A 16,358-nucleotide genomic window follows, 5' to 3' on the forward strand; every position below is an offset into this window, starting at 1 on the left:
TAAAAAAAATATTTAACTATAATTATATTTATGATATTTTTTTTTTGATAAGTAATAATCTTTATTGATGTGAATGAAATTAGGCGAAGCCCAAGTACACTGGAAATATACTAAGTGAGGCACCTAATTACATTCTAGTAGACTAGAAAGAAAATAAAAACTCATGAACATTCCCTCCCTTCAATACAATAGCAGAAAAACACTGGAAAATAGAGAATACAAAAAAGTTCCATATTTCCCCCATTGCACGCTCCTTGTTATTAAAGCACCTGTCATTCCTTTCCAACCATAAACACCACATTAAGCACGAAGGAATCATCCGCCACACGGCTGCTAGTTGGACACTACTATGAGGTCTGTTCCAGCATGCTAATAAATCCACCACACTCTTGGGCATAGCCCAACTTAGCCCAGCTCTACTAAGAATACCAGCCCAAAGCTCCCCAGCCACCTCACAATGTAAGAGCAAGTGATCTACCGATTCCCCACTCTTTTTACACATGTAGCACCACTCCGTGATCATCATACCTCATTTTCTTAAATTGTTAACCGTCAAGATCTTCCCAAGAGCAGCTGTCCAAGTAAAGAAAACAACTTTAGAAGGCACTAATACCTTCCATATACTCTTCCAAGGAAAGAAAGTGGGCTGTAGGGCTGTCAAAACCTTGTAGAAAGATTTAACAGTAAACTTTTCTTTCCTTGTGTGAGTCCACAACATACGGTCTCCCCCATTGGCCCCTAGCTTTGCTGAATACAAGTAGCTGTAAAAATCTGCCAGCTCTTCTAGTTCCCAGTCCTGAACATTTCTTGTAAAAGTGACATTCCAAGTGACCATCCCATTGGCACGACATAGAACTTCTGAAACTGGGGCTTGCTGATTTCCAGCCAAATTAAAAACAACTGGGAAAGCCAAACAAAGAGGGCTCTCCCCACTCCATACATCGAACCAAAAGCGGATACGTGTTCCATCACCCACCTCAAACTTAAGATGTTTTTCAAAGGTATTCCACCCCTTCCTTATGAATTTCCACAGGCTTACTCCATAAGACCCCCTACCCTCCTTAGAGCACCATCCCCCCCACACACAACCATACTTATGATCAATAACCTCTCTCCACAGCGAATTCCCTTCCATATGATACCTCCACAACCACTTCCCTAAGAGTGCCTTGTTGAAAACACACAAATTTCGCACCCCTAACCCCCCATTCGCCAATGGACAGCTCACCCTTTGCCAACTCACAAGGTGAAGTTTGGATTCCTCCCCAATCCACCCCACAAAAAAACTCTAAACAACTTTTCCAACCGGTTTGCCACACCCACCGGTAATGGAAATAGAGAAAGTAAGTGGGAAGGTTGGAAAGAGTACTTTTGATAAGGGTTAATCTCCCCCCTTTCGATAGATATAGCCGCTTCCATCCTGAAAGTCGTTGCTCAACCTTCTCTACCACTCCATCCCAAATGCTCCTTGCTTTGAAAGACGCCCCCAAGGGGAGACCAAGATATTTCATAGGGAGAGAGGCAATTTTGCAACCTAGTAACTCCGCTAAAGAGGCTATATTGTTCACCTCCCCCACCTGAACCAACTCCGACTTCCCCAAGTTCACCTTGAGTCCCGAAACAGCTTCAAAACACAACAAAACTGCCCTTAAAGCTTGAATCTGGCCACTAACAGCATCACAAAAAATGAGCATATCATCTGCAAAAAGTAAATGAGAAATGGAACTGGTATTACTATTGCTTCCCACTGAAAAACCAGCAAGAAATCCCCCCCTTACAGCTACTTCCACCATATGACTCAATGCCTCCATTACAATAACAAAAAGGAATGGGGATAGCGGATCCCCTTGTCTCAAACCCCTGGAAGAATGAAAAAAACCACAAGGACTTCCATTGACTAGTACCGAGAATCGAGCGGTTGAGACGCAATGCTTAATCCATTCACACCATCTATCCCCAAAACCACATCGTCTAAGCATATAAAAGAGAAAAATCCCAACACACATGGTCATAAGCTTTCTCCATATCGAGCTTGCAAAGGACCCCCGGGATGCCCTCTCTCAACCGACTGTCCAAGCACTCATTTGCTATCAAAACTGAATCCAGAATTTGCCGACCCCTTACAAATGCATTTTGAGGTTTGGAAATGAGTTTGTCCATGACCAAACTCATACGATTAGCTAACACCTTTGATATGATTTTATATATCCCACCTACCAAACTAATAGGCCGGAAATCTTTCAATTCATATGCACCGACTATTTTCGGAATGAGAGCAATGAAAGTGGCGTTTAGTGACTTCTCAAACTTTTGACTAATATGAAAAGCATGAAAAATCTGCATCACTTCCTCCTTCACTATGTCCCAACTCTCTTGAAAGAAAGCCATAGAGAAGCCATCCGGACCCGGTGCTTTGTCTCTACATATACTTTTCACCACGAGATGCACCTCCTCTTCATCAAACGGCCTCTCCAACCAACCTGCTACATCCAAATCCAGCTGAGCAAAGGGTAAACCATCTAGTTTGGGACGCCATTCTTCTTTTTCAGCAAGGAGATCCTCATAATACTGCACTATGTGGTCTTGGATTTCTTTGGAAGAATGTAACACATTTGAACCGGAATGGAGTACTTCAATAACATTGTTGCGCCTATGTGAGTTAGCCACCTTGTGAAAAAACTTATACATTTATCCCCCTCCTTCAACCAAATTGCCCTTGATTTTTGCCTCCAAGATATTTCTTCTAACAACAAAACTTTCTCAATTTCGGTCACCACCACTTTCTTCTGTAATAAAGAATCCGCATTAACTACCCCTTCCTCCAAAGCCTGCAACTCATCCCAAAGGATATTTTTCTGCACTTCCGTATGTCTAAATTCTTCTACGTTCCACTTCTTCAAGTCATACTTGAGGGCTTTAAGTTTACCCGCCACTATGAAACTAGGGGTACCCTCAAAAGAATAATTGTCCCACCAAGCCCTTACCTTGTCCGCAAATCCTTCCACTTCCAACCACATATTCTCAAATTTGAAGGAATGTCTACCCCCACGAATTCCACCACAATCAAGCAAAATTGGGAAATGATCGGAGCAAACACGTGGCAGCCTTTTCTGACGTAGATCCGGAAAGTGAGTCTCCCAAGAAGAGGAGACTAGAAATCTGTCCAGCCGAGACCCCCCTCGGCTATTGGACCAAGTGTAGGCCCCCCTAACCAGCGGAAGATCCACAAGATTCAGATCAAAGATCAACTCTGAGAAGGCTTCCATTGCCCCAGAAGACGTAGAGGCCCTTGCCCTCTCACTAGGGAACCAAACAATATTAAAATCTCTGCAAAAAACTCAGGGTAAATCCCATAGGGATTGAAGACCTGCCAATTCCTCCCACAAAAAGTTTCTATCTCTATCTATATTGGGCCCATACACACCTGCTAATGCCCACCTCCACCCATCCGCAATGTTCCTAAAAGATACAGCCATTGTGAATGCCCCCATGCAATCCTCTACCATCTCCACCACTCGCTTATCTCACATTACCAACACACCTCCCAAAGCCCCCGATGAAGCTAAAAAACACCACCCCACAAGCTACGAATTATGTATCTATCAACACCACACAACTTAGTCTCTTGAAGACATACAATGTCAACCTTCCAACTACGAATGAAGGATCTAATACAGAGACGTTTATTCACGTCATTGATCTCCCTTACATTCCAAGAAAGAATTTTAGGCTTCATTAAAAAACAAAGTCCCCTTACCCTTCAACCTCTCCCTCCCCACACTTCCCTCCTTGTTATCGTAATGAATAGAGCATTTGAGACATTTCAACTCTCGGTCCCGTTTCACTGCTGATTTTAGAGTTGTAGGTCTCCCTGCCTCCATCGCAATCAAAAGGGCTTTAAACTGATCTTCATACCCAGCAAACAAGATTCCCACACACTCTTGAACTTCCTCTACTTTTTTTAACAGCCAATCTTCTGTTATATTGTACACTGGCTTTGGAAAAATAATGCGTAACGGGATAAGACTTTCCAACTCATCCTTATCATCCTCAATGCCGCTGCCCATAAGCTGATCCATTAGTTGAACCATAGAGTCAGCCTCCTTCAACACCACTGAAGATGACCCAGTACCCCCATCAATCCCCCCTTCCATATCCACTAACCACAACTCCCGAGTGTTAAACCCCTCATCCACCTCCCCATCCTCCAAAATTTTCTCAAAAAGCCCAACTTTTTCGACCTCCATAGCCTCCAGAGCCCCCTCAAGCCACTTCCGCCGCCATGGGCATTACCTGAACTGCACCTGAACATTCGCCGGTGGTCGGCGGCGTGTTCTGTGCATTCCCCGACGCCGCAGGGGCATCGGCGACCTCCGTCGCACCCAACTGTGCAGGTCCTGAGACTGGATCCGCGTCCATCTCCCCTGAAGCGTCACTCCCCAGTGGACTAAACTGCTGCAATGATGTCAGAGAGACATCGGAGACCTCCGTCGCGCCTATCTGTGCAAGTCCCGATGATTGGACACCTCGGCAACCTCCGTCGACCTCCATCGCATCTTTCTCCTCTGTTTCTCGGAGTGCTGCCAATGATTACAGCACCCCAATGTCAACGGAATGCCCGCCCCCTCTGACGGCAACCCCTGGTCCATTGTCGGCAGTGGGTGTTGAGACCCACCCGACAACGATGGAGTTTCGGCACTTGGAGGCCGACGTCTCCAAGCTATCCCCGCGGCCTGCCGCTTGACAAGCTGGGCCTGTTGAGCCACGCAGGAGGCCTTACGGGCCTGCTGGACATTCACTAGCCCATAGGCAGAGATCCCTTTCCCTTTAGAACTAGGCCCTTCTGCCTGACCCAAGCCCAACTCCCTCCACCCCCCTCCTCAACGCTGCGTTTCACTAACTCCATGTTCCTCTGCAGAATACAAATTTGAGTCTGCATTTCTGACAAGAGACGAACCATGCTTTCCTTGTCAAGTCTGTCACGTCCCCTGCCATCCTCCCCACTCCTCTACACCCTAACCAAACCACCATCCCTCCCACGCATGTCAAAGCTAGAGCCCAGTCTAACAGTACCTCGAGCAATGTCCAGGTAGCTCGGTTTCTGTAAAGCTACCATGCTGCCGCTAGAGTGATGAGGCAGCACTGCCGTCGACCCTGGAAGGACCTCCCCAAGACCTCCATCAACCTCCTCCATCCCGCTCCCTCACAGTCCTCAGGAATAAAAATACAGTTCCGACGACCCCCTGTTTATATTCCATCAATGCCATGAATGCTCCTTGAGGGTTGGAACATCGTTGAGCTATAAAGCCCCTATCTCCTTCCCGATGAGCTGTGTAGAACTCTCTTTTCCTTACCTTCAATCAGTCATCCAGTGCCTTAATAAACCAACTTGTTGCAGTTGATCCCAAGTGTAGTTTTTTTACAAACTTCCAACCACGTTCAGTGATGATCACCCCAGAACCATCTCTCACCACCACAAAAGACTTAAGTTCAATGTTAACAACATTCGAATCTACCATCTTCCTATCCAATGAAGATGGATAGCAATCTACCATCTCTTTTCCGACATTCTTCCTGGAACTTTGTTGATTATCTCTACGCATGGGAAAACTGGAAATGTCTACTTCCTCCTCAATAGCCATGTGTTTTGCAACAGCAAGTTCAACTTCACTAGAACGCACACCATATGCGGTACCAGCAATGGAGCACTTCAGAAAATCCACCTAATTGCAGGTCAAAGTGCCTATTTTGTCAGAGAGGATCGTGTCAACCTGGTCAAATCTTTTATGATATTAATAGTTATTACTTACTAACTTAGACTTTATTCTTTAGTATACATAATTATGAATAATTTCATACATTTTATATATGATTAATGAATATTAAATAATTTCATTGTACATTATAGATGTATTAACTATTTACATATTATGACAAATTATCATATGATGTATAATTTATTATTAATTGATAGCATATATTATTTTATATTTTATATAGCCAATAATAATATATTAGATAAAAATTACATCATTAATTTATATAATCATTATATCAAAATAATATATTAAATTATTAAAAATATTTTTAAAATATATATATGGGTCCTGGTCCGGTCCAAAATTTATAGACCCCAGGACCGAACAAAATTTCTTCGGTCCACAATTTGTGGGACTGAGACCGACCAGTCTCAACTTCAGTCCATACCGAACAAAATAAAATTTCTTCGATCCACAATTTGTGGGACTGACACTAACCGGTCTCAACTTCAGTCCATACCGAACCAAACAAAATTTCTTCGGTCCACAATTTGTGGGACCGACACCGACCGATCTCAACTTTAGTCCATACCAGACCGAACTGAACCATTCAATCCAATTGGTTTTTTCCGACCTGACTCAAAGTCCTTACACCCCCAGTGTCAAAGAAGGTCGCCAGCTCACTCTGGTCCTCTTCCTCTGTCCAGGAGCCCTTCATACGTTTGAAATGGACATTTTCAGCTTCTAACACCATCGTCAACCAAAGGGCCACCACCAGGTGGCCTGGTCCAGGTGGTAGGTTTTGTTACATTACTCGCAAGCCCCTCATACATCCGAAACAAGTAGTCTCGGCTTCGATCTTGATTGTCGGCATCAGCGTCAATTGAGGAGTAAGGTTGCAAATTACATCGTGGTTTAAGTTGAGTTTTGAATATTTTTCCAAATAAAAATCACCACGTCATGAAACAACAATTTTTTGTTGATAGATTATAAAATGTGGATTCCAACCTTGAAAAATTATATACTTGTTAGGAGTAAATTCAATACAATAAGACTTCTATCTATTAACTGACAATAAATACGAGTAAACAAGCCAAAAAATCGTGTAATAATATTTAAAAAAATAAGCAAATATATAAAATAATATCGGGTTAAAAAAAGAAGATAAAACAAAGCATATCTGATCTTAAGGTATATATGAGAATAAAGCGGTATATATGAGAATAAAGTTGCATCCACATTTATTCCCTCAATTGCCAATTAACTATCTCTATCTTAGAGCTATTAGTACTAAAATTGAACCCTCCTCAGCACCTTTAAATCAATTCACTTACGAACAAATTAAGCATGCACTTATTTTTTTATAACTAAGATAATTACTAATAAGGGTGAAGGTGCAACCCAAGTAAACAGATACTACACAACAAAATTAGCATGCAACTATGAATATATACTTAACAAGCAAAATAAAAATTGCAATAAAATAATCACGCCAACAGAACCTAATAGTCATATACTACGATTAACATATCAAATAAGGGTTGACTGTCATATATGGTATTACGAGAACACAGCTTGATTCAATCAAAGTTTGCACAATAGTGGGGGGTAAAATGCCAAAGAAAGCACGATAGCACTATAGCATATATTTTCGAGTTATTAAAAAAAAATTTGATAAGTAATTACCTCCCCGTGCCCATTTGAAAATGAGCTTTCACCTTCTAGTAATGGTGATAAGATGGACTGCACATCAGATGGTGCTTTGTCAATATCCTCAAATACAACCCAAAATCCATTTTGGACCGCCTGTGGAAAAGAAAAATTAACGATCTTACATAACCATGGATGAGCATACCCATAGTAGAAGTAAAATATAAAATATAAATGCTCTCTCCATCCCATATAGTTGGCTCTCAGTTCTATTTTAAGATTATAGTGTCCATATTAAAAATTAATGGACACCATATTAGTAACTTTCCACAAACTTCACTTTATTTGAAAAGTGAAGGTCTCTTTCTCATTCGTTTTGTTCAAGTTAGAAGTGTAATTTTGAGACTTAAAACCTTTTTATTCAGAAGACAGTGCATTAAAGATGTCCTTTGAACAAAATGGATTTTTTACACAAAAACAGTATGGGGATGAAAGGAGTATATAATTCAGCTTAAGCATACACGAATTCTCTAGAACAAACCAACCTGGGTAAGTGAACCGGGCTGCCATCTAAATTCACCCGGTTGCTCTGTACAAACATAACTTCCCAATAATGTTTTACCATCGATTTGATCATCCATTTGGATGCACAGAACTGTGGAACAAAAAGTTTCAAAAAAGAGTAAAGAACAAAAATTTATCAATTAAAGACACCAAAAGAGGCCGCGAGAAAAGTGCGCCCACAGCGTTCAAGATTGAACAGCAAAACAATAAAGAATAGTGCATTCTAACTCAAAATGTAAAGTTGAGAACATAAAAAAAAATCAATGAAAGACATTGAAGAGCCAATTAAGAGTGACTCATGACCTTTTAGTAATAAAAACTTTTAAGAAATTTCCACCTGAATTTACCCGTGGATTACACCTCACTATCAAACTCCCTCATTTCATTTCCAAGCAAGTACCACAAAATGCATGAAGAGCTTATTCTCCATTCCATTATGCTACCTGCACATCTTTTATGTTTGCTATACTCGTAACGAACAACCACCTATACTATTGACCATCCAACAAATAAAGGTGCTGGTTTTACTTTTTTTTATATCTAACATATCTTATTAAGAGAACAAAGGGGAGCAGCCCAAGTACACAATATTTAAAATTAAGTGCAAGTACACAAGATATAACTAAGAGAAAATGTCGAGCTGAAGACGAGAATAACTCTAAAAATTTAAGTTAATTGGAGGATTGGGGGCTACCGGAAACAAAACCCATCCGTAAAAGAAGGGAATTTTTAATTCTATCACTTTCCTCTCTCTATCAGTCTATCTTCAAAGTAGACACACCACTTAGCAAAAAGGTGGCGTGGTGTCTGAAAGTTCCTACATTTTAAATAGGTATTGTCAACAAAAGTTAAAAAAGAAAAAATATGTGACATTGTAACACTATATGTTGGGAATGTACCTATGTATACAAAGTAATATGTAAACACTGGGATACAACAATACAACCTAATAGTCAAAGGACAGTTTTGGGATGGGCTATAGACTCAAACATCCCGAATTCAATCCCGCACTAGCAGTTCCCCTGGATTACCTAATACATGGTTCTAACAATGGGGGTTGCATATCCGGAATTCACTCCCAAGTATGGATATGAAGGCCCTGCCATGGAGAGGTTCTGTGTCGTCAAAAGAACAACACAATATCCAATATCCATTATTGTTCTAAGAATATAATGTGCTTCAGCAGAGGTGCGCTCTTGTGGAGAAGTTACAAGACCTGAAAGGCGAGGAGGAGGCCAAAATTCTTTCTGAAACTGAAAAAACTAGCAAAAGTCAGGTAGTAGCGGAACTTGAAAGAGTAACTTTGATGGAGAAGATTTCATGGAGATAGAAATCAAGGGCGCTTTGGCTTAAGGAAGGGGATAAGTGCATGAAATCCTTTTATAGGATGGCTAATTCCCACAGGAGGAACAATGCTATTGATACACTGATAGTAGATGGGCAGTTTCTTCGGATCAGATGGTAATCAACAACCACAATGAACGAAATTATCAAAAACTCCAATCGGAAGAGCACAATTAGCGACCGAAAGTGAATGGTTTGTCTTTTTCTACATTAGACCATCAGAGTGCATGTTGGCTATAGAGCCATTTGAAGAAAAGGAAGTGTGTAGCATAATCAGAGGTATGGCAAGTGACAAGGCTCCCGGTCCAGACAGCTTTACTTTTGGCTTCTTTCAAGCTTGTTGGGAGGTGGTCAAGGAGGATCTTATGCAAGTTTTTCATAAATTTCATATTGACGCTAGATTTGAAAAGAGTAGTAACACCCCCTTTCTAGCCCTCATTCCCAAAAAAGTGGGGTCTAGGGATGTGAAAGACTATCACCCCATTAGTCTTGTGAATTGGGTGTATAAGATTATGTCCAAAGTGCTAGCGAATAAATTGAGCTCGGTGGTGGAAAAACTAATCTCAAAGCCGCAAAATGCGTTTGTCGAAGGTAGACAAATCCTTGATTCGGTACTTGTTGCAAATGAGGTTTTGAACTGTTGATTGAAGTCTAGAGAACTTGGGTAACTTTGTAAGCTAGACATAGAGAAAACTTATGACCATGTCAACTGGCAATTCTTACCTTACTTACTTGACAAATGTGGTTTTGGGGGGAAATGGCTGAAATGGATAGAATTTTGCATCTCTTCAGTTCGTTTCTCTATCCTGGTAAATGGTTCACCGGTGGGTTTCTTCAACTCCTCTCGCGGCATAAGGCAGGGAGACCCGCTTTCTCCTCTACTTTTTTTATTTCTCATGGAAGCTCTCAATAAGATGATTGAAGACCTGGTGGACAAGGGGTTATTACTCTATGGATTTCCGATGGGGAATGGCGAGCTTAACATTTCGCACCTGCTATTTGCTGATGACACTCATCTTTTGTGGAGCACACCTTGGACACGTTCAAGCCTTAAGGGCGCTACTCCTTTGTTTTACAGCTGTTTCAGACCTGAGTATCAACCTTGCAAAATCCGAATTAGTGCCAGTAGGGGCTGTCCACGAAGCGGAGAATTTAGCTACTATCTTGGGGTAAAAGATATCTTCTTTACCTATGAAGTATCTTGGCTTACCTTTGGGTGCCTCCTTTAAATCTGAAAGGATTTAGAATGATGTGATCGAAAAGGTGGAGCGCAGATTGGCTAATTGGAAGAAGCTATACTTATCGAAAGGTGGTAGGCTGACTTTGATTAAAAGCACTCTTTCAAACTTACCCACCTATTTTTTGTCATTGTTCCCGCTTCCCACAAAGGTGGCTAACCACATTGAGAAGTTACAAGGAGATTTCTTGTGGAGTGGATTAGGGGAAGAGTTCAAACCCCACTTGTTTAATTAGTCAATGGTTTGTACCCCAATTTCTGGGGAAGGTTTGGGGATTTGCCACTTGACGAAATTCAATCAAGCTTTTTTGGATAAATGGTTGTGGAGGTACCAACACAAAAGGGAGGCCTTATGGAAGTCGGTTATTGATTCACAGTTCGGGGAGGCTTGGGGAGGATGGTGCTCGAATGAGGTACCAAATACGCATGGAGTGGTGTTGTGGAAATACATTAGGAGTCTTTGGGAGTCCTTTCGAGGACATGAACATTGTGTTGTGGGCGATGGCTCTCGTGTCAGTTTTTGGTTTGACAAATGGTGTGGTAACCATTGTCTCCAAGACACCTTCCCCACTATCTTTGAGCTTGTTAGAGAGAAAAATGCAGTGATTGCTGATCTTTTGGCCTTTTCAAATGGTTGCCCTCAATGGAATATTAATTTCATTAGGGCAGCCCAAAATTGGGAATTGGACAGCATCCTTGGATAAGATCCTTACTACAGATAATCTGAGGAAACGACAGGTAATTGTGCTGGATTGGTGTTGTATGTGTAAGAAGCATGGGGAATCAGTAGATCACCTGCTTTTACACTATGAGGTGGCCAGGTTCATATGGGATATTTTTTCTCAAGAATCGGATTGTCTTGGGTCATAATTCTTAGATTGGTGGATTTCCTAGCAAGTTGGAGAGGACTCCATGGCAATTCAAAGGTGGCGGCAATTTGGAGAATGGTCCCAATATATATGTGTTGGTGTATTTGGAAGGATAGAAATGTCAGATGCTTCGAAGATCAAGAGAGAACTATGGATGAGATAAAAGTTTTCTTTCTTAAGTCATTGTTTTTATGGGTAGGGTCCATAGTTTGTAACGGGCTAAGGGTCTATGACCTTCTACTTTCTATTTAACCTCTAGCTAGGTGTTCCTCATGTATAATTCCTGTGTACCTGGGTTTTGCCTATTTTTATGAATATAACTTCTCGATTACCTATCAAAAAAAATATAAAAAATCTTCAAGTCATTTATTTCATAGCTTCAGCATGTATAATTGTGGCCATAAACATAGTTTTGCGTTTAACATTTGCAACATATCAGCCAATTAACAATTAGGTGTTATGCAATGAAATTTGGCAAAACTTATCCCAGATTTCCATATGTAAATGAGTAGGACTACCATTATCCATTCATAAAATGGGATTAACACCTACAAGGTAAAGGATTTATAGATGTATTTAATCGTTTCCTTGTCATATACGTTTACATGGTAGGAAAAACAAGATTATGGGCATGCTCACAACATCAAACCTCTGCAAAGTTATATTTATAATGCCGTTGCTGAAGTTTTTATCTCCGTACACTTGAGAAAAAATGTCTTTTTTTTTTGTCGTTGGTAATTTTTTGCTAAGGGTTATCTACATCCTAGTCAATGCTCTCCATGAAACATGTAGTGATTGAGTCTAAGTTGTTTGAGGTGAGAAGGGATGGTCAATATGTTCTATTGTGTGGAAAAGGATGGAAAGTGGTGAAGAATATGAGAGTGGGGTTGGTAACAGCTCGGTGGTTTCACAGAGTTTTGGAAGGGTGTTTGAAGGCAGCGGGCAAGAAGTATTATTCTGCCCACAGGGATGGGGACAGGGGCTATATTGCGCAATGATGTTCCAACCCCAGAGATGCATATTTGGCATTGGTAGAATATGGAGGAGGGGGCGGCGGAGCTTCATCTTCATCCCAGAAGATAGAAATGGTGTGGGTTGGAGGAACTTAATGGCAGCATTGCAGGAAGTCGGTGGAGGTCGTGGTTCTGGTCTGAAGGTGAGGTCTGAGTTAACTCAGTCGTCATATGGGGAGCATCGTTCATCGTATAGGGAGGCACTAGAGGGGCTTCGAGACGTGAAGAGGGCTGAACTGGTAGGTGTGTCCAGGCCAGGCGATGTTGCATTTCTAGTAGGGGGTCAGAGGCGCGAAGGGGTAGACAGAGTTGTTGGTTCGTATAAGGAAATTATATTTGTCCTGTCAGTTATGGAAAGATAGATGGGTGAGCTGACTGATAAAGTTCAGTGGCTGAAACGATGTGTCTTGGGGCAGGAATTTGTGGGCCTCGATTTTAATCAATCAGGGACCTTTAGTGAAATGGGTCAGGGTCAGCCCAGAGGGCCCATTGAGGCACTGAAAGGGAAGGGGAAGGTCTTGTCTGGAGGGGAAGGGGAAGTGGGCCTAGGCGATGGGCCTCAGCCCATAGGGATGCAGCCTGGAGATGGAGGCCACATCTGGCGTAGGAAGTTGCAACCTGTGGTTGGCCCATCTGCAAGTGGGCCCAGGCCATCGTCGCCGACGAGGCCTCAGGTGACCTCGCCGCAGGCCATCGCTCCTTTGGTGGCAACCATGATGCTATCGGCGCCATCTACAGTGGACGATGAACCCTCACAAAAAGGTTTGATGGAGGTCGCCAATGGTGTACCTACTATCCAATCATTGGGACCTGCACAGAACGGTGCGACAGAGGTCGCTGACGTCCCCTTGACGTCATTGCAGCACTTTGTCCACTGGGGAGTGAAGTTTCAGGGGAGATGGTTGCGGATCCAGTATCGCAGACCATTCTCTCGTCGGGGAAGTTGGGGTGCGCACAGACCATGCCACCAGTCACCGCCGAATCTCCAGGCATAGCTCAGGCAATGCCCCTAGCGTTGGAAGTGGCAGAGGGGGTTTTGGAGGCACTAGAGGTCGAAAAAGATGGGTCCTTTGGGAAAATTTTGAAGGATGGGGAGTTGGATGAGGGGTGTATCACTCGGGAGCTATGGGTGGTGGATATGGAAGGGGGGATTGATGGGGGTCTTGGGTCATCATCAGTGGTGTTGAAGGAGGTTGACTCTATGGCTCAATCAGTGGATCAGCTTATGGTCAGCGGCATTGAGGGTGATAAGGATGAGTTGGAAAGCCCTACCCCGTTACGCACTATCACTCCAAAGCCAGTGTACAATTTAACAACCGATTGGTTGTTAAAAAAAGTAGAGGAAGCTCAAGAGTGTGTGGGAATTTCGTTTGCTAGGTATGAAGACCAGTTTAAGGCCCTTTGATTGCGATGGAGGCAAGGAGACCTACAGTTTTGAAATCAGCAGTGAAACGGGACCGAGAGTTGAAACATCTCAAAAGCTCTATTAATTACGATAACAAGGAGAGAAGTGTGGGGAGGGAAAGGTTGAAGGGTAAGAGGACTTCGTCATTTAATGAAGCCTAAAATTCTTTCTTGGAATGTAAGGGGATCAATGATATGAATAAACGTCTCTGCATTAGATCCCTCCTCCGTAGTTGGAAGGTTGACATTGTCTGCCTTCAAGAGACTAAGTTGTGTGGCGTTGATAGATATATAATTCGTAGCTTGTGGGGTTGCTCCTTTGTGGGGTGGTGTTATTTAGCTTCATCGGGGGCTTCGGGAGGTGTGTTGGTGATGTGGGATAAGAGAGTGGTGAAGATGGTCGAGGATTGCATGGGGGTGTTCTCAATGGTTGTATCTTCTAAGAACATTGAGGATGGGTGGCTGTGGGCATTAGCGGGTGTGTATGGGCCCAATGTAGATAGAGATAGAAGCTTTTTGTGGGAGTAAGGGGCAGAAATATATCCTTTGGGATGAGTTGCAGACTTTGGAGGAAGGGGTAGTTAATGCGGATTCTTTATTAAGGAAGAAAGTGGTGGTGACCAAAATTGAGAAAGTTTTGTTGTTGAAAGAAATATCTTGGAGGCAAAAATCAAGGGCACTTTGGTTGAAGGAGGGGAATAAATGCACTAAGTTCTTTCACAAGGTGGCTAATTCACATAGGCGCAACAATGCTATTGAAGTCCTCCATTCCGGTTCAAATGTGTTACATTCTTCCGAAGAAATCCAAGACCACATAGTGCAGTATTATGAGGATCTCCTTGCTGACAAAGAAGAATGGTGCCCCAAACTAGATGGTTTACCCTTTGATCAGATGGATTCGGATGTAACAGGTTGGTTGGAAAGGCCGTTTGATGAAGAGGAGGTGAATCTCGTAGTGAGAAGTATGTGTAGAGACAAAGCCCCGGGTCCGGATGGCTTTTCTATGGCATTCTTTCAAGAGAGTTGGGACGTAGTGAAGGAGGAAGTGATGCAGATTTTTCATGCTTTTAATTCTAATCAAAAGTTTGAGAAGTCACTAAATGCGACTTTCATTGCTCTCATTCCAAAAATAGTTGGTGCATATGAATTGAAAGACTTCCGGCCTATTAGTTTGGTAGGTGGGATATATAAAATTATATCAAAGGTGTTAGCTAATCGTATGAGTTTGGTGATGGACAAACTCATTTCCAAACCTCAAAATGCATTTGTAAGGGGTCGGCAAATCTTGGATTCAGTTTTGATAGCAAATGAGTGCTTGGATAGTCGATTAAGAGAATGCACCCTGGGGATTCTTTGCAAGCTCGACATGGAAAAAGCCTATGACCATGTGTGTTGGGATTTTCTCCTCTATATGCTTAGAAGATGTGGTTTCGAGGATAGTTGGTGTGAATGGATTAAACATTGGGTCTCGACCGCTCAGTTCTCGGTCTAGTCAATGGAAGACCACGTGGTTTTTTTCAATCTTCAAGGGGTTTGAGACAAGGGGACCCGCTATCTCCTTTCCTTTTTGTTATTGTAATGGAAGCATTGAGTCATATGGTGGAGGCCGCTGTAAAGGGGGGATTTCTTGCTGGTTTTCAATAGGCAGCAATAGTAATACCAGCTTCATTTCTCACCTACTATTTGCAAATGATACGCTCATTTTTTGTGATGCGGTCAGTGGCCAAATTCAAGCTTTAAGAGCAGTTTTGTTGTGTTTTGTAGCTGTTTCGAGACTCAAGGTGAACTTGGGGAAGTCGGAGTTGGTTCCGATGGGGGAGGTGAATAATATAGCCTCCTTAGCGGAGTTACTAGGTTGTAAAATTGCCTCTCTCCCTATGAAATATCTTGGACTCCCCTTGGGGACGTCTTTCAAAGCAAACAGTATTTGGGATGGAGTGGTAGAGAAGGTTGAGCAACGACTATCAGGCTAGAAGCGGCTATATCTATCGAAAGGGGAGAGATTAACCCTCATCAAAAGCACTCTTTCCAACCTTCCCACTTACTATCTTTTTCTATTTCCATTACCGGTGGGTGTGGCAAACCGGATAGAAAAGTTGTTTAGAGCTTTCTTGTGGCGTAGCATAGGGGAGGAATCCAAACTTCACCTTGCGAGTTGGCAAAGGGTGTGCTGTTCATTTGCGAATGGGAGGTTAGGGATGCGAAATTTGTGTGTATTTAACAAAACACTATTAGGGAAGTGGTTGTGGAGGTACCAAATGGAAGGGAACTCGCTGTGGAGAGAGGTTATTGATCATAAGTATGGTTGTGAGTGGGAGGGATGGTGCTCTAAAGAGGGTAGGGGGTCCTATGGAGTAAGCCTGTGGAAATTCATAAGGAACGGGTGGTACACCTTTGAAAAACATCTCAAGTTTGAGGTAGGTGATGGAACACGTACCCGTTTTTTGTTCGATGTATGTAGCACGGCATGGAGTGGTGCTACATGTGTAAAAAGAGTGGGGAATCGATAGATCACTTG

At 42.5% G+C, this 16,358-nt stretch overlaps 1 protein-coding gene across 1 annotated transcript in view; it reads right to left on the reverse strand.

The window, feature by feature from the left end:
* Positions 1–16,358, reverse strand: part of LOC121247577 (midasin) — an 83,761-nt gene that overhangs the window by 63,402 nt on the left and 4,001 nt on the right. The window contains 2 exon segments of the mRNA XM_041145948.1: positions 7,446–7,565; positions 7,955–8,064. Coding sequence (XP_041001882.1) covers positions 7,446–7,565; positions 7,955–8,064 — 230 coding nt within the window.

This window comes from Juglans microcarpa x Juglans regia, chromosome 1D, assembly GCF_004785595.1.
Source record: "Juglans microcarpa x Juglans regia isolate MS1-56 chromosome 1D, Jm3101_v1.0, whole genome shotgun sequence".
NCBI lineage: Eukaryota > Viridiplantae > Streptophyta > Magnoliopsida > Fagales > Juglandaceae > Juglans > Juglans microcarpa x Juglans regia.